The sequence below is a fragment of the Pelmatolapia mariae genome, linkage group LG10_11 (genome assembly GCF_036321145.2).
Source record: "Pelmatolapia mariae isolate MD_Pm_ZW linkage group LG10_11, Pm_UMD_F_2, whole genome shotgun sequence".
Classification (NCBI taxonomy): domain Eukaryota; kingdom Metazoa; phylum Chordata; class Actinopteri; order Cichliformes; family Cichlidae; genus Pelmatolapia; species Pelmatolapia mariae.
Genome location: NC_086236.1, coordinates 60,128,980 through 60,153,460, shown reverse-complemented (window position 1 = coordinate 60,153,460; position 24,481 = coordinate 60,128,980). Strand labels below are relative to the sequence as shown.

General features: G+C 42.3%; 1 protein-coding gene across 2 annotated transcripts in view; it reads left to right on the top strand.

The window, feature by feature from the left end:
* Positions 1–7,628: 7,628 nt before the first annotated feature.
* chd4b (chromodomain helicase DNA binding protein 4b) overlaps positions 7,629–24,481 on the top strand; it is a 25,613-nt gene continuing 8,760 nt past the window's right edge. The window contains exons 1-30 of one of the 2 annotated variants that reach the window (XM_063488348.1): positions 7,629–7,860; positions 8,168–8,396; positions 8,882–9,006; positions 10,296–10,550; positions 10,659–10,774; positions 10,897–10,996; positions 11,086–11,296; positions 11,390–11,511; positions 11,646–11,769; positions 11,953–12,125; positions 12,662–12,907; positions 13,216–13,419; positions 13,520–13,731; positions 14,475–14,606; positions 15,027–15,126; positions 15,244–15,435; positions 15,816–16,016; positions 16,567–16,704; positions 16,871–16,992; positions 17,106–17,279; positions 18,446–18,587; positions 18,671–18,920; positions 19,016–19,140; positions 19,231–19,323; positions 19,419–19,560; positions 20,671–20,840; positions 21,003–21,180; positions 23,022–23,108; positions 23,983–24,074; positions 24,212–24,345. In XM_063488348.1, the coding sequence (XP_063344418.1) occupies positions 8,333–8,396; positions 8,882–9,006; positions 10,296–10,550; positions 10,659–10,774; positions 10,897–10,996; positions 11,086–11,296; positions 11,390–11,511; positions 11,646–11,769; positions 11,953–12,125; positions 12,662–12,907; positions 13,216–13,419; positions 13,520–13,731; positions 14,475–14,606; positions 15,027–15,126; positions 15,244–15,435; positions 15,816–16,016; positions 16,567–16,704; positions 16,871–16,992; positions 17,106–17,279; positions 18,446–18,587; positions 18,671–18,920; positions 19,016–19,140; positions 19,231–19,323; positions 19,419–19,560; positions 20,671–20,840; positions 21,003–21,180; positions 23,022–23,108; positions 23,983–24,074; positions 24,212–24,345 (4,424 nt within the window). In that variant the 5' untranslated portion in view covers positions 7,629–7,860; positions 8,168–8,332. Of the gene's footprint in view, positions 7,861–8,167; positions 8,397–8,881; positions 9,007–10,295; positions 10,551–10,658; positions 10,775–10,896; positions 10,997–11,085; positions 11,297–11,389; positions 11,512–11,645; positions 11,770–11,952; positions 12,126–12,661; positions 12,908–13,215; positions 13,420–13,519; positions 13,732–14,474; positions 14,607–15,026; positions 15,127–15,243; positions 15,436–15,815; positions 16,017–16,566; positions 16,705–16,870; positions 16,993–17,105; positions 17,280–18,445; positions 18,588–18,670; positions 18,921–19,015; positions 19,141–19,230; positions 19,324–19,418; positions 19,561–20,670; positions 20,841–21,002; positions 21,193–23,021; positions 23,109–23,982; positions 24,075–24,211; positions 24,346–24,481 lie in introns of both variants that reach the window. The other variant, XM_063488347.1, reaches the window with a different exon arrangement.

The following is a 24,481-nucleotide window of genomic DNA, read 5'->3' as shown; positions in this document are numbered from 1 at the left end:
GGCACGAGGACAGAGTGGATCGGTGTCACACGGGGGATTGGGAAAAGCAATAAAGAATAATAAACCAGGTCTGTGGTATATGAATTGAAGACCAAATTCTCAATCAAATTATCCACGTGAACATAGATTTTCTGGAGAATTTGAAACACCCTAACAGTATTTTATTGATTACTGCATGCTGGCTGTTTAGCACAGAAAAACCAAGAGCTAAAATAAACTGAGATAAACTGTACAGCATTTTTTTAAAGAATATTTATCGCTGCATATATTTTCATTTTTTATTTTGTAGTATTCCCTCCCTTTCTCTCCTTCAAACCAGTCATAGCAATACTGGAAGAAATCCAGATCTACCTTCAGTGTTTTAAAAATTTGTGTTTCCTTTAGATTTAAGCTACTTTTGGGACCTATTCCAGTCTTATAACACACTGTATCTGAAACAACCAGAAGAAGCATGTAAATTATGACTATTTCATTCCCCATATTTATGTTTTTTACTGAATAATGTATGGTCTTTAAGGCCTACTAAGTCAAACTGTAAAAGATATAAGAAAATAAAATTTTATAGACCTATATTTTTTCCTCAGTTGCCCACTTCCCTCGGGAAAAGAAAAATCAGGTTGTCACAAGATCAGTAAAATGTCAGTAAATGTGCTGTTTCAGCTTTCTTGAGCTTCAGAACTCGTAAATTAATATAGCTCATAAATGTATTAAACAATAAGTATATGATTATGATATGAATAAAACATGACCTTTAAATGCAGCTTAATTGCACATAATCACACAAATTCCACTTCAACCAGAATCCTAAACCAGAAATCTGGTTCTGTTGTTCTGCTAATCTAGGCTTATTAGCATAGAAAGTAGTATTGTATTACAGTTTCCTCTGTTATGATGAGATTCAGCTGATGTCCAACAAACTAAGTGAGAAGCATCAAAGTGACTTTTAAAGGTAAATTAGCTACATGGTGAAACTTGCAGCTACGTCACCAGCTAACTATAACCAGATGGTGGTAAACGCAGTTTTGCTTTCTTATCCATTTTTTTTTAAATTCAGAGTTTAAATATTTAATTTAGGTCCTGATTTCCACATATTCTGCCATCACTGATGTCTGATGGTAATTTTTGTTGATTTTAAAGTTGAAATTTAACTTCAAAGACTATAAATTAACATATGTGCCGCAGTCTTGTGACACCTAATGAAACCCCATTTGCTCCTCTTGGAGGCTCATGTGTTGAATCAGTCAGTGCGTCACTGAAGCCAAACATTTGCAGACTCAAATGTTGGGAGTCCTCGTCTAAGATTTGGTGGCCCATCTACCTGACACCCAGAGTAAATGGTCACCCATCTCTCTTGCACACTTTCCTCTGTGTGTGTCAGCAGAGACAGGTCTCTTCGAGGCTCCCTTCCCTCCTTTTTTAGTCTTCCACATGTCGTATTACTCCTTTGTGTCCCCTGTTTCTCCAAGTGACGTCTTCTGCTGTCTCCCACAGCAACACCATGGAGATGAGCTGGCCACTGTCATGTCCGGCGCCTCTGTTATGCTCGTCCCTTCACCCCTCTCTCGTAAATAACCTGCCCTCTTTTTTTTTTTAAATCTTTATCTTTCCCCCATTTTGTGGACATTTTATCATTCCGAAATGGTCCCACACTGATTGACTGTAGCCAGGTTGCAAAGCCTAAAGAGATGCTTGTTAAAGCTTCAGCATGACATATATGTGGAGATGAGTTGCTTTCCCTCTGTTAAAGTGGGAGACAGCAGCAGACTTTGAGAGACAACTCTTAACTGATCTCACTTTGTCCACTGATTCTTACCATTGGGATGGATGATTGGCCTCATTCGGACAGGGCTGCCTCAGGGTGAGTCTAGACTTCACGAACATGTTCTCCCCCCCCATACCCCTCCCAAGGTCATTAAGAGACAGAAATGTAACCCACCACCTTTTTCTCACTCCTTGATCTGCTTTGTTACTTCCCTGCAGTTGAGGGCTACCTGCCTCAGCAGTCTGAATGCAGATATCAGGCAGGAACATGACTGTTGTGCATGAGCAGGCTCACATTGCTCAGGCATCTCTGCCAACAAAGAGCACTGCACGCACTGCTGTGTATGAATGTGTGCGGAGCGTGTGCATGAATATTATGGGATGGCGGGCGGTGGTGTTGTCAGGCAGGGAAGAGGGGGTGGCAGAGTGGGCGGCGAGCTGTGTGCACATGGGGGGAGGGGGCAGAGGGAATGGACGACCCATGGATGTTATGGAAATATGGCGGTGTGTGTATGTGTGTGTGTGCGTGCGCGTGTGTTTGGGGGGTGGGGGGGGGGTGTAGCAGCCTGCTTTAGGTGGAAGGACAGCTGTGCATATAGGATAGAGGGAGCAAGATGAGGCGTTGAAGATGACGGTGTTGCATGTGAGTGCATGTGCACGGTGTTGCATGTGTAAGGGGCATTCAAGCAAAAGTAACGGACAATGACCAGACGTAGGCCTTTGTTGCTATGCGATCTGCATGTCCTGTACAGTGGGGAATACTGCACAGTGGCCTCTGGAGTGTAGAGAAGGCCTTTTGGCTCACATCTTTGCAGCTCCTGCCCATTGAGATCTGAATCTGATACCATAGGAATCTTTCTTTTATGAATCAAAGCAACATAGGTATCAATAATCGAGACCCACAAATAAAAAGCAGAAGAAAATATTAATCACATGCCTATTTAGCAGTGAAAAAAATAATAGTGTTAATGTAAACTATGTAATTTCTTTTCCCCCAATGAAATGAAGCACATAGATCTCTGTGAAAAGTAAAGAAATACAGTAAGTTAATGGGCAGGAAATCCAATTAAAATGCAATGCATAATTACAGTTTAGTTATCCATGGCTGACAGTCTAAATAGTAACATGTCTTATGCCATAATGAGCAGCAGCCTGCAAAGTGAGCTAGTCATAACAAGCCAAATGCTGCCGAAATTGACATAAAATGTCTGTCAGATTTCTTCACATATCAAACACACTGAGGTGAACGTTGCACAAAACACCTGACTGAATGCTAAACTGCTGCAGCTAAACAAAACTCAACAGCAGCAGAAGAAACCCTTGACAAACAAGTTGATATGAAAAGTGTGGTTTGTGACAGCTTGTTTTGAATTAGTTACTTCAACAACATAAAATGCTGCTTGATTTTTTTTTAGTAGGCAAAGTATGTGTGTGTGTGCAAGCATATGTCTGTGTGTGACAAAGGAATATGATGCTTAAACTGTACGCAAATCTGATTCAGTGTGATTACAAAGTGCTCTTCAGAGTAGTAGAAATGAGCGTTTCTCATGGTGAATGAGTAAATCTTTGGAGCCTGATTAGACGCCATGTGGTCTTCGATTGCTCCTTCTAAACTCGTTTATGAGTTCAAACTTTTCAAATTGGACTTAACATTAAAGGGATTTTACTTTGGGAAGCCACTCAGAAACGAAGAGACCCCGCTGAGCAGCTAAAAGCAGCCATTTTTATTTATTTCTTTTTTAAAATAATAAGTTTTAGAAATCAATAAATGAAGCCACAACAGGGAGCTGAATTTAGCAGAGGAATGTGCTGCTGAAGCAGGCACATTTTAGTTAACTTATTTGGTACTTTTGCTTTTGTATTACATATTATCTTTGGTACCTGCAGCTTACATATATATAAAATCTATCATGATTATTGCTGCGATGGTTTTGGATGTGCTGAAGCTCTGGTTGTATTTACTCCAGACAGAACCTGAAGGCAGCAGCAGTGTGCATGTGTTTTATGAATCAATTTTAGCACTTTAGAGAAAGTTACTCCCTTTCGACTGACACTTTATTACACAAGATACAAGATATGTGTGTACTTGCAAATCTGTTGGCTCTTGAAAGTAGATGACCAGATGTGAGACAGATGTGTTGCAGTCGAGTTGTAATGAACCCACTAATAACAGTCTAATTTAGGAACTCTACGCATGATAATGGCCATCATTTGTGTACATAATCAAAACTGAATCACTGTGATTGAAATGCTGAGTGTGGCTCTCTTGTAGTGTATCAATAAATCTGTACTCGATCAAACTCACATGTGGCTCATTCTGAGCTCTTATTTGCACATTCAGGTAATTTTACTTCGGAATTACTGAACCAAGCAAACCCGGCTGGGAGAAGGTTTTAGTCAGGCCTGATTTTATTTTTCGATCCATCTGTTTTCTTCTTCTTATCCAATTCAGGGCTGTGGGATGAGGGTTGAGGTACACCAGATGGGTCAGTCTATCACAAGGCCAACACAAAGACAGAAAGAAAGAGAAGCACTGAAAACAATTTACTCAACATGCATATTTTTGGACTGTGGGACAGAGGAAACCCGCACAGGCCAGACAGGAAGAGCATGCATGCGCCACACAGAAGGCCCCAGCCAACCAATGGATTCAAGCTCAGGACCCAGGACAGTAATATCCATTGCACCACTGTGCACCCCTGATTTGACTTTTCTTTTGTTATTGTTTTTTTGTGGTGGAAATGTGCTGTTAGCTTTTTATTTGTTTCAAAACCCAGCCCCTTTTTTAAAAATTCAAGTCAATCCAGTTTTATTTATATACTGCCAAATCACTAAAACAGTTGCCGCAAGGTGCTTTATATTATAAGGTAAAGATGCTACAATAATACAGAGAAATTAGAGAAAAACCCAACAATCATATGACCCCAATGAGCAAGCGCTTTGGCGACAGTGGGAAGGAAAAACTCCCTTTTAACAGGAAGAAACCTCTAGCAGGATCAGGTTCAGGGACCTGCCACGACCGGAAGAGAGCCAGAGATGAGTAATAACTAAAAATTAAATGCAGTGAGATGTATAAACACAGATATAAAGAACCAAAAATGTGAGTGTAAAAAGTGACTGAAGAAGAAACACTCAGTGCATCATGGGAATCCCCCGGCAGCCAACACCTATTGCAACATAACTAAGGGAGGATTCAGGATCACCTGATCCAACCCTAACTATATGTTTTATCAAAAATGAAAGTTTTAAACCTAATCTTAAAAGCAGAGAGGGTGAATCCGAGCTGGAAGCTGGCTCCACAGAACAGGGGCCTGAACGCTGAAAGCTCTGCCTCCCACTAATGGGGTGATATGGTACTATCAGGTCATTAATATAAGATGGGGACTGATTATTTAAGACCTTGTATGTGAGGAGCAAGATTTTAAATTCAATTCTGGATTTAACAGGGAGCCAATGAAGGGAAGCCAGTAAAAAAATATGCTCTCTCTTTTTAGTCCCTGTCAGTACTCTCACTGCAGCATTTTGAATCAACCGAAGGCTTTCTAGGGAGTTTTTAGGCCATCCTGATAATAAAGAATTACAGTAGTCCAGCCTAGAAGTCATAAATGCATGAACTAGTTTTTTAGTGTCACTCTGAGACAGGATGTTTTATTTGTTTAATACGTGCTTTGAAGGACATATCCTGGTCACAAATGACACGAAGATTTCTTACAGTGTTACTGGAAGCCAAGGTAATACCATCCAGAGTAAGCATCAGGTAAAATACCACATATCTAAGATTTTTAGGCCCGACTACAATAACATCAGTTTCATCAGAATTTATAATCTGAAAAATTGAGGTCATCCAGGTCTTTAAGTCTTTAAGACATTCCTGCAGTTTAACTAATTGGTGTGTGTTATCTGGCTTCATAGATGGATAAGTTGGGTGTCATCTGCATAGCGCTATGCCTTCTAATGATACTGCCTAAGGGAAGCATGTGTAATGCAAACGGAATTGGTTCTAGCACAGAACCCTGTGGAACGCCATAATTAACCTAAATGTGTGAACAGGACTCTCTATTTACATGAACAAATTTAAGTCTATTACATAGATAGATAACTCAAATCACTGCAGCACAGTACCTTTAATACCTACAGCATGCTGTACTTGCTGTAATGGTCAGTGCTATTGAAAGTTGCACTGAGGTCAAGCAGGACAAGCACAGAGATAAGTCCACTGTCAGAGGCTATAAGAAGATCATTTGTAACGTTCACTAAAGCTGTTTCTGTGCTGTAATGAGCTCTGAAACTTGACCGAAACTATTCAAATAAACCATTCTTCTGCAGATTATCAGTTAGCTGTTTTACAACTAGTCTTTCAATATTGTGTATTTTGTATAATTTTTCCAGTGACAGGTCATTCATCTCATCATGCATAACATTTGCCTTGACGTGTCATGGGTGAGGTGTTTTGAGTCTTTCCAATTTATAATCTTTGAGAAAACCCAGGCCTCACTGAAGAGATTATGTTTGTCAGCTGACTTGGGAATGCCATGGTGACTGCTCCCACAGCTAGTAGATGTGTTCTGGGAGGAGAGGGAGGTCTCCATGGTTGGATGGATGAATAATGTGTAACATTTGATATTTAAAGGTTTCCTTTTTTCCCTAAAGCAATGCTGATGTTTAGATAATGGAGGTCTATAGGTGTTTTTAAATCATTCTTCTGGATACAAACCAAGTAGAAACAACTTTTAGTAGAAACAACTTTTAAATGATCTCTGCATGTGTCTTTCTGAGCTCATCACAAAATATATTAATCCTCCTGTAAAGTCACACACAGTGAAGTAATGTTACTTTGGACTCTGTACATTTAAAACATATGTCTGTTATATTTATAGTACAGTCATTTACTTTAGGGGTAGTTACATATGTTGCATTTAGCATATGTAACTAGCACCATTAACACTATAATCCACTCTCTAAACACAAACAGATTATAAAACTTGGATATCATGGCTTTCATTATTTCTGCAAATATTCAGAGGGTGGAGGTGAGGATCTAGTGGGTGGGTGTTGATACACTTTTACAAAACTTCTCAAAAAGTTTTGTAAAAGTCACAAATTAAACTTAAGGAGGGAATATTTGTTTGTTTATTTTTTTAATGAAGGAATTACTTTCTAACCACTGCTGTGCTGGTACATACCTGCTGGTTTGTGATCCGGGTGGAGGAGATAATCCTGGAGGAACCGATGGCAGTCTTCTCTGTCACTGGGGTGGCCCTGGGTACTCTCCACCTGTGCTGATACCACAGGAACAGGAGGCCCAGAGATGGGCAGCACTTCCTGCTCAGCAGGCCTGTTTGACCCGAACGCAGTCGGCATGCTGCCTACCTGTATGAATCCAAAGGAAAGAGTGAAGGCTAAATGACTTCTAGTTGTAGTCCTGCTCACTACCAGGTGGATGCTCTGTGAGTATTATGGTCTGTCACCAGTGGACTTGCGCTCCCCTGGAGACCCAGCTCACTAGTGTTTTTTTTCTCTTTCTTGTCTTTTTAGGAGTTGTATATTATGGGATGTATACTGCTACTGCTTGAGTATTATGGTCTGTCAGGGAGTAAGGGGGGGGTGTCACCATGACAACGGGGTTGCTAAGGGGGCTGGGACTGCCAGTGGAGAGGGGAAGGAGTGTGAGTGCATGCAGTGAGCATGGTGCGTGTGGAAGTGTGCGTGCGGGCGCGCGCGTGGTGGTGGAGGGGTGGGGGGTGGGGACAGGCTTGAGTATTATGGTCTGTCCGTTGCGAGGTAACTATGCAGAGTCCTGTGTGAGTGTGGGAGGGGGGGGATTATTATGGGATGTCTGCCCCCTTTGTGTGTTTGTGAGGATGTTAGCTAAGCGCTGCCTGTAAGGGCTGGGGGAGAGAGCGAAGAGGGGGACGGAGCAGCGTGTTTTGGGGTCGTTGACGGCTCGTTTTTTGAATTTCCCTCATCACCCGTTTAATCGGGCTTAATGAATGAACCTTGCCACACAAACAGGCTGATTTGTGGCAATTCTCGCACCGACAGAGAGGAAGAGGGGAGGGGGGAGAGCACACCTCGAGCCGGGACTACAAGCACACTACTGTAAGTTTCTAATGTTAGGAGATTGGCTTCGTAATGCTTCAACTTTGCTCTCATACAACGCTTTAACTCAACAGTCCGATTTCACGGTGTGCATTTGAAGTAACCACGGATGCCACGCTGAAGTTCATTGTAAAAATATACCTGGAAATCAACAGCCGATAAATGTCACAGATAATGAAGTTATCCAACTTGTTTGAGCAGGCAGGTGGACAATTAGATGCTGTGTAAATAATAGGAAACGGGCAAGGCTTAGCTACCCTCCGATGCCATTTATTGCTATTATTATTATATATATTTTTCTCTCCAGCACCCACCACCACCACCACCACTACTACCCCCTCCCTTCCTGGACACCCCCGGTTCATTCTCCACCAGTCCCACGTCATTTTCCCTCCTCCCTCGCCGACCGAGGAGCAAGGTTTAGGAGGGATTAATTCGACCAGCAAGAAATAAAATTAAAACGCAGGGGAAAATGTCGTGCAGCGAGGATGAGAGGGACGACTTTGGGACCGTGGACGAGCACTCACTAATTCACGGTAAGCTCGCCTGTTATTTATTTATTTTTTTTTAGCCTCCGAAGAAGAAGGTCCATCTCCGTAACTTGAGCTCGCCTTCAACGCGATGCTAATGTTAGCTTCAGCTAGCCGTGAGTAGTCTGCCCGGGCCGTCCGTCACTCGCCATGATAGATTAGTTAGCTAACTTGGCAAGCAAGTGTTTAGAGTTTCTCCTTTTCCTCTTCGGCCCCCTTCTTCTTTCGCGGGTCTCTCCGCGAGCGTGGGCGTGAGCTGTCAAAGTTTCAAACACAGAAAACGGACAAGTTTCAACCTGCGCTTTTGTGGCTTTCGCCTTGTGTGTGTCTGCGTGCGTGCACGGACGTGTGCCAGTCGTGCCAGTGCGCGGTCTCCTGTTTTCTCCCTTCGGCCTGCAGCGGTGGTGCTCCTGTCCGTGTGTGTGTGTGTGTGTGTGTGTGTGTGTGTGTGTGCATGCACTGTGTCTCTAATGAAAGCGTGTCGCCGGCAGATGAGGACGAGCCGGAGGATGCTGTGTCTGACGTAGAAGAGGTACCAAAGTCCAAGAAGAAGAAGAAAGCCAAGAAGAGCAGCCGAGAGAATAGGAGCAGCAAGCGGCAGAGACCGATCCGAGAGGTGAGTTGCACAAAGTTTAAGCCTGTGACTGAGGGAATCCTCTTTTCTTTTCATTTTTTTAAAGATTGTGACAGATTTGTCTTTGTAAACATTTCTTTCAGCTGTCAGCACAACAGATGCTGTTCTACTCTTGATTTTACTGCACATGCATAAAACAACCAAAAGTAATGGATTATGTTGCAGCCAAGTGAAGACTTATGAAGTGCTCTTTTCACACACTTACACATTTTATTCTTTCCGCGAAGTTGTGAAAAAATCTGCATGGATGTAGGGTGTATTTAATACAAAATAGTGTAGATTTTATTTGGAAAAAGTTGACAAGATTCAATAGGAAGTGCAAGTGCAGCCTAGGTTTAGATAAAGTAGTAAAGTATAATCGCTTGGTAAAATGAAATATGGAAAACAAATAGCTAAATAAGGCACTCAAAAGAAAGGATTAAAGTTTAATAGGAAAATTAATTAACATACAGGAGCTGGACAAGTAAAAATCTAAACAAAATTGACTTAACTATAGGTGGTTGTGTTGCAAACAGTAATTTCATGAGATGGGAAACCAAGACCCAAATACCCTGAAATAAGGGTGTAGCACTTTTATTATAAATTTCAGCAGTTGTGGAGACCGAGTCAGAGAGGCAAGGCTGAAATGGTTAGGACAAGTGCAGAGGAGGGATAGTGGATGTATTGGGAAAAGGATGTTAAAGATGGCAGGCAGGAGAAAAAGAGTAAGACCTCAGAGAAGATTCATGGATGCAGTAAAGGAGGGGTTGGTGTGACAGAGGAGGGTAATAGGGAGGGATAGGGTGAGATGGAGGCAGGTGATCCACTGTAGTGGCCCTTAAAGAGAGCAGCTGAACGAAGAAGAGGTAAAATCAATTCATGTATAATGAACCAATTACTAGCAAATGTATAATTTTCCATAGGCCAGGCCAGTGCATTTAAAACACATTGTCTACAATATATATTTAATTATCACTCACATAAAATGGGGAAAACAAACATTAATATCAGGAAATATTTAGCATTTGTGCTGAAAAATAAGTAAAAAGACCCGTTCTGTGTCAACTGAACAATAGATGAAGCGACTGACTGTTTTAGCTTCTTCTGAAATTAGTGATGAGTCATATGTTGACCATAGCAGCGCTGTGAATGACAGCCCAGTGTCTTTTCATTCCCCAAGCCTAATAGAGTGCCAGGACCTTTACAAGAAACAAGACAAAGAAAGATGTCATTTTAGCGTCTAATTTCTGTGTTATACATAAAACCCAGCAGTGTGGTTCTTTATCTTACAGGAGTTGCCAGTCAGCTCCCCAGAGCACCTGCTTGGAGTGGAGGCAGCAGAGAGGGATGCTGATGAGGGAGGTATGCGGTCAGAGAGTGAAGGAAGTGATTATGCACCAGGGAGGAAAAAGAAGAAACGGTCCAGCTCCGCCAAAGACAAGAAGAAGGGAGTTGCGGCGGCAGAGAAAGGAGGCTCGTCCAGCTCAAAGAGCAAACGTAAAGACCCAGAGCCAGAAGATGATGAGGACGATGACGATGATTGCCAGGTAGAGTTTAATTCAGGCCCTCATGCAGACTTTGTTTACTTACTGCAGGGCTGACGTGTGACATTAACCTTCCTCGTTGTCCTTTTCGACTCTCTCCTCCCACCTCAGCCGAAAAGCTCCACCCAGCTGCTGGAAGCCTGGGGCATGAAAGACATTGACCACGTCTTTACTCAGGAAGACTACAGCTCCCTCACCAACTACAAGGCCTTCAGTCAGTTTGTCAGGTGAAGACACCCTCATCATTATTAGGCTTTGATAGTAAAGTCTGCATCTACTCTGTTACTACAGATTTGTGCATAAATATTTATGTAACAGTATAAAAATGTTGCCCACTTTGTGTTTTTAGGCCATTAATTGCAGCTAAGAACCCCAAAATTGCTGTGTCCAAGATGATGACTTTAATGATGGCTAAGTGGCGTGAATTCAGTACAAACAACCCTCTGAAGGTATTAAATATTGAGGTCTTTTGTTCTTCTGTAATACTATACACTTCTAGAGAGCAGAGGTTCTCACTGTGTGCTTTGTTTCCCCGCAGGGTTGTGCCACTGCTAATGCAGCCCTGGCAGCTGCCAATGTGGCGGCAGCTGTGGAGAACATGGTGGTGGCAGGGACAGAGAGCGGGGCAGATACCGCTCCTGCTACATTGACTCCACCTGTTTCAACTCCTGCTGCTGCTCCAGCGCCTACTGCACCCCCAGCAGCCCCAGCACCTCCTCTCCGCAAGGCCAAGACCAAAGAGGGCAAAGGTAAAATAGGACAGAGTTTATGACTTTATGAAGTTTATACAGAATTAAGATTTTGGCTGTTTTAAATAAATTTACATCTTCTCTTCTCTTGAGGTCCCAATGCTCGTAGGAGGTCGAAGCCTACATCTAAGCCTCCACCGAAACCAAAACCTAAGAAGGTGGCTCCACTCAAAATTAAACTTGGAGGCCTCAACAGCAAGAGGAAGCGCTCCTCTGTGAGATATTAAAATTGGCACACAGTGACTTTATTTCTACATATTTAATCACTGGGATCCAAATACTGATGATGTGCTGTAATGAAACAAGGTACTCATATCAATCTTTTCCCTTTGCTTGTTGACTTCATTAGAGCGATGAAGACGAACCTGATGTTGACAGCGACTTTGATGATGGGAGCTTCTCAGTGTCAGATGGCTCCAGCCGCAGCAGTCGTCCTAAGAAGAAGCCCAAAAGTGCAAAGAAAAAGAAAAAAGGTTGGAAACATACTGAAATAAAAGTGTGATATTATATCAACATTACCAGGAAGAAAAGAAATGTGTGTAATGTAGGTGGTTTGTTTAACAAGAGCAAAGTCAAGGCTGAAGTGAAGGCTGATATCCCCTATGTGTCAGTTCTCTGTACCTATTTTTTCCTGCTACTTTTCTGTCTTTTCTCAGTGGAGACAGAAGATGGTGACGGCTATGAGACAGACCACCAGGATTACTGTGAGGTGTGTCAGCAGGGAGGAGAGATCATTTTGTGTGACACCTGTCCGAGAGCTTATCACATGGTCTGTCTGGACCCTGACATGGAGAAGGCACCTGAGGGCAAGTGGAGCTGCCCGCACTGTGTGAGTACTGGAACCCTGAATCCTCTGAGAGATGTGCTTGGCAGACTGTTAGAGCAAATGCGCCTGATTTTCAAAGTTTGAATCAGGAGGGCAAAAATTGCATGAAACATGGATGTTAAAATATTTTGTGTGGAAGTTGCACTGGCAGCAGGGTTGACTGTAGTGTTCTCCATTTCTCTTTGTCCCTTTCTCCCCCCACCCCAACAACCATTTTGCTCATGTTCCCGTCAATCCTATCCTGCTCCCCACCACACATCTCACCCATCCTCCATTTCCTCTTCTCGGCCCTCCCCTGCCTGCCTCCCTCCCTTCCTCTGACTACTCCACACGCACGCAATGCACACCACCCTCCCTCCCCACCCCTCGGCGCTCTTCAATCCCCCCCCACGCATACACACACCCCTCCCTTTTTTTCTTTCACTTCGTTCCGCATACCTTCCCTGCCTGTCTGCCCCCCCCCCCTCCCCTCCCCTCCCCCCCTCTTCCTCTTCCCCCGCGTGCACACCTCCTCCTTCTGTCTGTAATTCTGCCACCAGGAGAAGGAGGGAATCCAGTGGGAAGCCAGGGATGATATGTCCGAGGCCGAAGGTGAGGACGATGACGACAGGAGGGATGAAGGGATGGAGGAGGAAGACGACCACCACATTGAGTTTTGCCGTGTGTGTAAGGACGGGGGAGAGCTGCTTTGCTGTGACACCTGCCCCTCCTCCTACCACATCCACTGCCTCAACCCTCCTCTCCCCGAGATCCCCAATGGAGAATGGATCTGCCCCCGCTGCAAGGTGAGCACTGAGCACTGGTGCATACGAGACTGCGCGTGCTCACGTGGGCGTGCATGTGGATTACAAATTCCAAGTTGCACTGGAGATAAAGAGCCTTTTCTCTTGATGTGCATAAGTTTACCTGCAGCATTTTAGAGGAAAAAATGGCAGTCATACAGCTTTTATTTGAAGATTTTTTGTGTTTTTTACAATTAAGCACTCATATAATTTTTCAGGACAGGTTTTCTTCTCAGTTTCACAACGCTTTTGTTGATTAGTTGTTCTTCCTTTTTATAACTATTTCCTCTGCTGTCCACACTTTCTCACAGTGTCCACCGATGAAGGGAAAAGTGCAGAAGGTTTTAACATGGCGCTGGGGAGAAGCACCAGCCCCTATGCCTGTACCCCGGCCTGCTGATCTGCCTGCTGATGCTCCTGACCCACCACCTCTGGCAGGCCGTAGAGAGAGGGAGTTCTTTGTCAAGTGGTGCAACATGTCGTACTGGCACTGCTCCTGGGTGCAGGAGCTACAGGTACTACCATTGCATCCACCTGTAGATGAGAATGAGGTTTTATTTTTTCCTTTTTGTAACATACTCAGCACATGACACCCCCTTGTTTACTCTCGCCCAGTTGGAGCTGAACTGCCAAGTGATGTTCCGCAACTACCAAAGGAAGACTGACATGGATGAACCGCCGCCTGCTGACTTTGGAGGCGAGGGTGACGATGACAAAAGCACGAAGAGGAAGAACAAAGATCCACTCTTTGTCCACATGGAGGAGGAGTTTTGCCGCTATGGAGTTAAGATGGAGTGGCTGATGATCCACCGCGTCCTTAACCACAGGTAGGATACAAATGAAACAAGAACACTAAGCAGGTTTCGAAGCAAGAAACAAAAGTAAGTTAACAAAGTAAATACAATTTGCTGAGTGGAGACCTCAAATGGAATTAGCACTGCAGTATTGCTGTTTTAATACATACATATCATTTGTATTCTGTATGCTTTGTGTGTGGAGTGTCAGGAAGGAGTTTCAGTTCAAAGTAAAACATTAATGTTTAATGAACATTATTCTATAAATACAGCATCACTGTGCACATAAGGTGAAGACGACAGCTGCTCTCGTGCTATATGTGCATGGGTAACATGCACTCAGAGTAGAACACAATGCCTTTCTCATTTTTTTTCTCATGCTGTGTACGGCCTTTGTCTACTTGCGATAACAAACCACAATGACAACACAGTGCACAGTGTTGATTCACAGTGCACAGTTGCTTATGCTTGTGCAGGAGTAATGCTGAATGTTTGTCACTAGGTGTTTGGTTGTTTTTTTGTGGTTATTTTGTCAATAAAGGGTTAGGGTGACAAAGTATCCAAGTTTGGAGTAGTAAGAGGAAATATAAGAGGAAGAGTGAATGAGAGGGATCGATTCCACATATTGAAGTATCTTGAAGCCAGTGTCTTATAATGTCACCATGTAAAAGAAAAACTTTGTCAAACTGTCAAAGACAGTAGGACAACAAAACAGAAGCATTTAGGTATACCATTTTATCACAACAGAATATCTTCTGTCTGTTTTATCCTGATAGTGTTGATAAAAAGAATAATGTGCATTACCTGATCAAGTGGAGAGATCTGCCGTATGATCAGTCCACCTGGGAGAGTGAAGACATGGACATTCCAGAGTATGACACCTACAAACAGACTTACTGGAATCACAGGTATGCAGTAGTGTACTAAGTGTCATGTAGCTGTTTGCTCAGGTTGTGCCACGACTGTTGATATCTTAAAGTAGGGTAAAAATAAAATACTACTGTATATAGTATTTTATTTTATTCTATTCTGTACAGTTGTGTACTGTATTTATTCTTATTTTATTTTATTCTAATTTTTGCTTCATAACTTTTGCACTGTCCACTTCCTGCTGTGACAAAACAAATTTCCCACGTGTGGGACTAATAAAGGTTATCTTATCTTATCTTATCAAATAATTGTAAAATTAATTCTACTCCTTTTCTAGGACGTAAATTAGGTGGCATATAGAGATATTTGTGGCAGTTTGATGTCTTTTTTTCTGTTTACATTAAAAAACAGTCAATAAATTAGTCAGTCTTACCTTTTTTTCCTACTCTGTCTATAAGAGAGTTGATGATGGGTGAGGAAGGCAGACCTGGCAAGAAGCTGAAAAAGACAGTCAAAGTGAAGAAGGCAGAGCGACCTCCTGCTAATCCAGTTGTAGATGTACGTGCACCAAAATACAACCTTTTTCTTAAATTGCTTTATTCTGATGGATTATTGATGACCGTGTAAAAGCTCACTCCTCAAATCGGGTCAGCAATTTTGTTTTTTTCTTTCCAGCCCACCATCAAGTTTGACCGTCAGCCTGACTATCTGGACAGCACAGGAGGAACTCTGCATCCCTACCAGCTGGAAGGTTTGAACTGGCTCAGGTTTTCTTGGGCTCAAGCCACTGACACAATCCTGGCTGACGAGATGGGTTTGGGCAAGACAGTTCAGACAGCTGTCTTCCTCTACTCATTGTACAAGGAGGTAAGGGGCTGTTTATTTTATAAATATGAATGCATTAAGCTTGTTTTAACAGTTAAAAGTACAACACAGTACCTGATAATGTTTGATTTATAAGGCTAATGCTGTATTGTTTTGTCTTTAGTAAGACTTGTATATGCTAACTGACACCGTTTTGTCCAGTCTGCCCTCCCCTGTCAGTCAGTGTTAGTGGTTGGGGTTGCAGACATGTGACACACAGTAACTCTGCCCATTAAAGGGGATGAATTCCAAGTAAGGAGCTCGATCCTAAAGGCAGGGCAAGACAAATGCAGTTGTGTAATTTATCTGATATTAAATTATGAATCATCTTTGCATGTTAATTTTTTAAATATGTATTCTAACTCTGTTCTCCATTGGTACAGGGTCACTCCAAAGGTCCCTTCCTTGTCAGCGCTCCTCTGTCCACTATCATTAACTGGGAGAGGGAGTTTGAGATGTGGGCTCCTGACATGTATGTGGTCACTTATATAGGGGACAAAGACAGCAGGGCTGTTATTAGAGAGAATGAGTTCTCCTTTGAGGGAAACGCCATCAGAGGAGGAAAAAAGGCGTCCAAGATGAAGGTAAGTAAAAAAAACAAACAAACTGCTTTTTCAGAGTGTAGTGGCTTTGAAGTACAGTGGAACCCCGACTTACGAAATTAATTTGGGTCTTTCGTAAGTCGAAAATTTTCGTAAGTCGAAGCACCCATCACGCCTTTTGAGTGAACGATAGGCTATAGGCTAATTGCTAACTGCAACAACAATACGTCGTTCAAGTGGAACAGTGAAGCGCAAGTACGAAAGCCAAGGGGGTTGTCACATGATTCGGAAGGCATTGTGGGCATTGTAGGCATTCTGGGCTCAGCCAGTCAGAGACAGCGGATTTCGTTACTCGGGCATTTTGCTGTAACACGGGCAGAAATATTGCCGTTAAGTGCCTTCGTAACTTGAATTTTTCGTTAAATGGGGTATTCGTAAGTCGGGGTTCCACTGTATTACCTTGCATACTAGTGGTTGCCAGGTCCCATCAGCTTTAGTTGCGGCACTTGCAGCTGTAATATTTGTAATCGTTTCCACTTATTTCCCAGTTTTGCAGCTTAACTAAAAATCACTTTTTTTCTGCATATTACAGAAAGACTCACCAGTCAAGTTCCATGTTCTGTTGACATCCTATGAATTGATCACCATTGACCAGGCTGTGCTGGGCTCCATTGAATGGGCATGTCTGGTTGTAGATGAGGCACACAGACTGAAGAACAACCAGTCCAAGGTGACAACAAAGGCTTTTTTTTCTTTTCTATTCTTTTACAAAAACAAAAGTTTGTTGGTGACCCTTCATCACTGGACACACAATGCTGGACATAACAGTTTAATGCTGTAATTTTCTTGGCTCCAGTGCCCAGGTTTGTACTGTACGTTTTCTGTCTTTCTCTCAGTTCTTCAGAGTGTTGAACAACTACCCGCTGCAACACAAGCTGCTGCTTACAGGCACTCCACTTCAGAACAACCTGGAGGAGCTCTTCCACTTGCTGAACTTTTTAACCCCAGAGAGATTCAAGTCAGTACCTCCACACAGCGCAGGGCTACAGCAGGTGTAGCTGTACTGCAGATACAGTGATGACATCCACTGTGATTCATGTGGCTTTTTAATTTTTTTTTTTTTTCATGCAGTAACCTCGAAGGGTTTCTGGAAGAGTTTGCAGACATCGCCAAAGAGGACCAGATCAAGAAGCTCCATGACATGCTGGGACCACACATGCTCAGGAGGCTGAAGGCTGATGTATTTAAACACATGCCTTCAAAGACCGAGCTCATTGTTCGAGTGGAGCTGAGCTCCATGCAAAAGTAAGCAATAAAAAACTTTGTAGCAGTAGCTGCAAATCCATGTTTGGAAAAATGAAAAAAGGACGTTTTTCTTTCCCACTGTCGCCAGGTGCTTGCTCATAAAGGCTCATTGATTGTTGGAGGTTTATCTGTATTGTTGTAGGGTCTTTACCTTACAATATAAAGCACCTTGAGGTGACAGTTGTTGATTTGGCAGTATATAAATAAAATTAAAATTAATTGAATTGAATTGAATTAAACATGCCATAGTTTCAAATAATGTGCCCAGAGTATGGCAGAGTTATACCTATGAGCCTGAAGCTCAGACTTCAAACAGCTCAGACAGTTTTTCTGCTGTCGACAGTGAAAGGGGATATTCCAAATGGTGTGGTCAAAGAAAAGACAAAGCAAAGTTTCGCCTTGTGCTGGTCACAGATTCTGTCTGATGGTTTTGGAAACCCACAAATATTTGCTACGAGTTGGAGGAGAAGGAGCAAATGTAATAAATACTGCTGATAGCTGCAATTAGATTGACAGTAACATGTATTCAGGACTTACCAGGAGGTCCTACGATTCCCTGTCTTTTCTTCAAGGCCTCTCTGGCATTCGCCTGTCTCTACAGAAAAGTCAACTTGAATCATACAACTGAATCTGCCCACAAATGACTAAAACACGCTTGTCTTCTATTTTTGGTTCTTTGGTTATTTTTGCAGTGTCATCTGACAGGTTTTCGCACTCCAGCTTAAAGCAAATTCTTTGCAACGTGGAAACAATCCATAATCTTTGCATAAAACCTTGTATGGAATTGTGCAACAGGCTTGATTTTTGATTTGAACACGCCATAAGATGGTCTCCTCTTAGGCACTAAACTCAACTCGGCATTCACAACTGTCTTCTGTTTGCAAGCGGCAGTCAGTCAGAAGGTGGTTGGGAGGGAAGCTTAAACTGTTTGTTTCATGTAGAGGTTAAAATGAGGGCTTGCAGCAATGCCCAGTATAAGATAGATGAATATTATTTTCAACTGTGAATAATACAAACTTCATATAGAACCATTTGCAGCAACATATGGAATAGGAAATGAGCATAACAGGTCACCCTTGAAGCTTTAATCCTGCTCATGTTTTCCGTTGTTTTATCTTTGCAGTCTATTTTTTCACGCCTCTTTTACTTCTCTTTTTGTACTTCAGGAAATACTACAAGTTCATTTTAACACGTAACTTTGAGGCCCTGAACACTCGTGGAGGAGGAAATCAAGTATCTCTGCTCAATGTTGTGATGGACCTCAAAAAGTGCTGTAACCACCCCTACCTCTTTCCAGCAGCTGCCAATGTATGTTTTTTATACATTTAGTTTAATTTAGTTTTTTTGTGTTTCTTTTAAACTTGTTTAATACATCACTTCCTTAATTTCAGGAAGCGCCAAAACTTCCAAATGGCATGTATGAAGGCACTGCCCTGACCAAGTCTTCAGGGAAACTGATGCTGCTCCAGAAGATGATGAGACGGCTGAAAGAAGGAGGCCACAGGGTTTTGGTTTTCTCCCAGATGACTAAAATGCTCGACTTGCTAGAGGACTTCCTGGAGAACGAGGGTTACAAATATGAGAGGATTGATGGAGGAGTCACTGGCAACTTGAGACAGGAGGCCATTGATCGCTTTAATGGTGAGGCGTGTGTAGCTATTTGTCAGTTTTGCCTCTCAGCACAGCAGAGTTGATGTCTGTTTTTCTAATTTTAATTTTGCTCCTCTTTCCAACAGCTCCTGGTGCTCAGCAGTTTGCCTTCCTCCTCTCTACCAGAGCTGGTGGTTTGGGCATTAACCTAGCTTCTGCTGATACTGTTATTATCTATGACTCCGACTGGAATCCCCACAATGACATCCAGGTATGCAAACCACATGACTAACCTAACATCTGCGCCAGTATGAGTGTTTATTTTGAGGGGTGATTATGCTGTTTCATGTGTGCTTCACAGGCCTTCAGCAGAGCTCATCGTATTGGCCAGAACAGGAAAGTGATGATTTATCGCTTTGTTACCAAAGCGTCTGTGGAGGAGAGGATCACACAGGTCTGTGAAAATTAACACCACTTTAGCAAATGTATTGAATTGCAATGATCACATATTGACTGGTAGCTTGACCTCCACCTTTTTGCTTCCACCAGGTGGCAAAGAAGAAGATGATGCTCACCCACCTGGTGGTGCGACCCGGCCTCGGATCTAAGATGGGCTCCATGTCCAAGCAGGAGCTTGATGACATCCTCAAGTTTGGAACTGAAGAACTGTTTAAAGATGAAGTTGGAGATGGTGAGTCAGTGTTGAGCTTCTGACAGATGGCACACATACACACACAATGTCCGCTTAGTTTGGTGAGTGGGGCTGATATTAATTTTAGCACTGGGAGCCTTTTTCTCTGTATGTTACTGGTTAATCTATCCTATAGTTATGTCGTATCTGCAAAGCCATCTGAAAGCCTACAGAGTAACCTGACGTGATGTACCTGTTCAGTACTCCTGTGCATCTACAGCTATGTTTTCACTGCAGCTTTTGAATTGATCAGTGAGAGAATAACAATCAGCGCCTCAATAGGAATAATAATCATAGGATCGATAAAAGGACTAATAAATGTCAGCAAATTCCTGGAGGATTGCTGAAACTATCTGATTAGATGTAACGGGAATGTGCAAAGAAGTGGAAAAAGTTAAATATGTTTGCCCTTGAAAAAAAAAAAACCAGACACAACACAGAGCAAGGACTGAGGAGGGGAAAAAGTCACAGCATTTTATTTAGTTCTGCCGGCTGGCACCGCATATAAGAAGCCGAGACATGACCACGGGGTAACTGTCACATAATACTCCACACACAAGCATATATACCAGCATCATTATTGGCCGCTTGCGTAGGTTAAGTCATAGAATCTACAGAGATTCACCACAGAAATCTAAATTAGGCCATAGTGTCCACACTGTGCAGAATGTGGTTTATGCATTGCTCCAGTTGAGTGGTTATATGTCAGTTTACTCTTGAAACTCACAGCTGTTTCATTTTCTAGATCAAGATAGTGCAGAACTTTGCTGGTTTGCAGGTCTCTTATCTGTGTTACTTTCCACAGTACTTGTTTAAAACTTCCTGTCAGAGATGGGGGTGGGGAGTGGGGTTGACTGGTTTATACAAAAAAATATGAATGACTAGTTTAAACAACTATCCCTGGTGCAGAGTAGTGAAAGCAGCAAAGTTTTATTGGTTAATTATCCAGTCGGCTGGTTCTGCGCATCACTAGTTGCATTGAGTGTAAAAGCAAAGAGAAAGAGGTGGAATTATGACTTCTCCACTGGGATGCCAGAGATGTTTTGAGCATTAAATTCGAATTTCTCTTCCTCCTATCCTTCCTTCTTTTTCCACTTATTCTACTTTCAGGGGACAACAAGGAGGATGACAGCAGTGTGATCCACTACGATGATCAGGCAATTGACCGTTTGCTTGACAGGAACCAGGATGCCACAGACGACACTGAGCTCCAGAGCATGAACGAATACCTCAGCTCCTTCAAAGTGGCACAGTATGTGGTGAAAGATGAAGATGATGAGGTACAGTATTAGTATGGCTACAATGTGCGTATATGAGTATATCACTTTACCTATCGGGCTTTAATTTTTTGACATTTTAGAGCATCTTTAGTAGTCAAACTCAAAGTCTAAGCACGAATAAGCAGTCTTTATGTGCACTGTATTAAAAAAAATGTTTTAAAGGAGGAGGAGGTGGAAAGGGAGGTGATCAAGCAGGAAGAAAGTGTTGATCCAGACTACTGGGAGAAGCTGCTTCGGCACCACTACGAGCAACAGCAGGAGGATCTCGCCCGCAATTTGGGCAAAGGCAAAAGAACTCGAAAGCCAGTCAACTACAATGATGGCTCCCAGGAGGACCGAGGTATAAGACAGGGTACAGAACAATATATAATGCAACCTCTTCTTGTGTGTGTGTGGAGTGCGGTACCAGTGGTGGATTTGTGTTTGTGTGGTGTTGATGTGGTGGTAATATAGTAGCAGCGACAGTGAGATTATGGCATGAAGTTTTGTTTTAGTTTGTGCTCAGGTGTAGAAATGTGGTAGTTGATGTTATTTTTGAAATGTTTAGATCAGTTTAAAATCTATTTTTTCAGAAGGATAAGGCCTCTCACTAAGCTAGAAATGCTAGAAATCAAACTTTAGGAGATATGCTCACACAAAATAGGCGGATAGACAGACTCACATTGTAGGTAGTTAAGGCCCCTTTTCTAGATGTAATTTGCTCTGACTAGAAAATGGCACAAAGGGAATATTATTACAGTACAGCCGTTGGCTTAGCATTAAAACAGTAGGGGGCAGCAGCAGATTTGGCTGGATGCACAGGCAGACCGTGTGATAGGGCACAGCAAACAACACAACAGCCATTTTCACTCAGTGCTGATAAACATTTTTTAGACGTCACTCAGCTGAGCTGTGTGTGATCGCCCATTAAGTGGAGATTAACCTGCCAGCTCCTGAGTATAGTCTGTATGATGTCTGATTGCACAGACATGAGAAAATGCATCTGTCACGGACTATTTGCTTTTTATTCTCCTCATCCATCCGACCAATTTAACCGCAGGGTCCGGGGAGTTGGACTGGAGCCTGTCCCAGCTCCCATAAGAAGAGAGATGGAGTGCAGTCTATCGAAGGGAGATTCTGCTCATAGGGTCAACTTTTTTCTGCAACCTTTATTTATTTATCATTCATTTCCTGTGTGAGGAAAAACAGGCCTCCACTGGTTTTGAACTGACCTCCTTTCTTTTTTTCTGAGTGTAAACGCAGTGTAGACATAGAGGGGGAAGGGGAGGTCATGCACATGACTCAGGTCTGCAATATCTTGATGTTATAGTTTTACATCGTGAAACTTGCAGAAAAACATCCAAACATTAATAAAAGGAGGAAATCGATTATCAGTTGCCAGTATTCCATTCATTCAGTGCTTATTTGCTCTCTAACATTATTCCATTCAGTGAACTCCATTGTCAGAGATCATATATGACAGACAGGGACATTATTAGCTTTATTAGCTGGAAACAACAAGCCATGGCAATTGTAATAAGTGCAGCTTTCAACAAGGTTTTGTTCAAATATGTTAAGTTTTAATATTAATTATATTAAAAAAAAGTCCATACTATTCATTGTATATTTCTAGTAGCTTTTGTAGATTTTTGAGGTCCAGGAAAAGCAATAACATGAACATTTATTAGGATTTGTTGATAAAATCACCAAAGCTACAGTCCTCTCCCTAACCCTTCTGCTTCACATTTTAAGACCTTATTTTGGGAGAGTGACAGTTCTGAAGAAACAAACATCAAACTGCAAAACACAGAAGCAGTTGAACTAGTTTTGTTTTAATGATCTGTTTTTTTTTCCCTGTGTCAGTCCCCCAATAAACCAAAAACTAATGCTGTTAGAGCCACAGTAGGCTTTTCACTTGTAAATAGCTGTGTAAACATTAACAATATCAGTGAAGGATCTTTTCTTTTTGTTTATTGCAGCAGTCAAAGCTAATCAGTGGCAGTAATCTAGTAGTTCAAATGCAGTTTTAACACAGTAACTCCCCCTACTGGTTGAACTCTTACTAACCTGTGATTAAACCTCTGCAAGGAGTTACTTTTATCTCGTTGTTGATCAGTTAGATTCAGACCTGGTGGGGAAGAGTTTTGTCCTTTTTGGTATTTTCTCCTCGCTCATCTCATCATTTCTCTGTGGTCTCTTTAGACTGGCAGGAGGATCAGTCTGATAACCAGTCCGATTACTCGGTGGCCTCAGAGGAGGGCGATGAGGACTTTGATGAACGGACTGAAGGTAAGTTGGTTACGACCGTTGGAGATCTTTCACACTGGGACGTGTGTGCTCTGAGGAGTTTGGCATTAGTCATAAAGATGGAGTTGAGTGAAGTTATTGATCATAACAAGCTGACATGGAGGCGGAAGTTCCTGTTCAGATTATTAACAGATGATAAGAAGTCTTTCCACATCTGAGATACATAATTCACTAACATCCTTCCAACACCCCCGCAGATGTTTATTCAGATTCAGACGAGAGCTATGATATCCTCCTCGACAACCTCAACAACAACTGCCGAAAAAGGAAATGTGACTGCATCATCTGCGTTGAGCGTAGAGAGGCAAAGCAAGGCAGAAAGAAAAAGGAAAGGAAAAAGCATAAGAGAAGGATACAGGGAAAGAAAATTAAGATCAACGGTTTCCCAGTCCTCTGAGCCGCCCGCTTTGCAGATTAAATTGTTTGTGTTTATATTAATTGTTTATATAACTGTTCACTTGTATTTATTAAATTTGTATCCGTTAATAAACATGTTGTATAAAATTTATTTTCCAATTAAAAGGTGCTATAAGGTGTGCATTTATATACCAGTTGTATTTTTCTTACTGTAACTGGAGTTTTATTAAATGATGTGTACTGCCAGATTGCTTTCAGTAGTAAATTTTCTGAAAGCGTTGCGCTTCAAGAAACGTTTATTGTAAAGTGTGGAGAGAGGGCCAGCTTCAGCAGGATCAGAGTGAGCCAATGAGCCGTAAGTGGAAAGTTTAGGACGATAAGTGCACACACGATCATGCAAAATTTACTGTTGAACTTTTCATCCTCATGGCTTCGGTGGAGTTGGCGCTGACTTTCAGACCTTCAGACAGACTGACTAACCGTGCTTCTTTGCTCATAGCCAATGCCCGCAGACCAAACCGCAAAGGGCTGAGGAACGACCGGGACAAGCCTCTACCCCCACTGTTGGCCAGGGTTGGTGGGAACATCGAGGTGAATTTTTGGTTCCTTCCACGAGACGAGTGAATGTGCAAGGAAAAAAAATTAACTGCACAGTGTTGGAGGAGTCACATCTTTCTGTTGACTTTCTATTAAGCTTTTCTTTTGCATTTTGACCTCTTACCTGTCAGGTACTGGGATTCAACGCACGGCAGAGGAAGGCTTTCTTAAATGCAGTGATGCGTTATGGGATGCCTCCCCAAGATGCCTTCACTAACCAGTGGCTGGTCAGAGACCTACGAGGAAAGTCAGAGAAAGAATTCAAGTGAGTCTGCTGGGTATTTTTTTTATCATTTTCCTACTGTTATGGGTGCCCGTCTAATATCAAGGTAAAGTGCTTTGTTTTTGTTATGAACCAAAACTTTGTTGAAAACTTTTGTGTGCTAAATTTTAGTATCAGT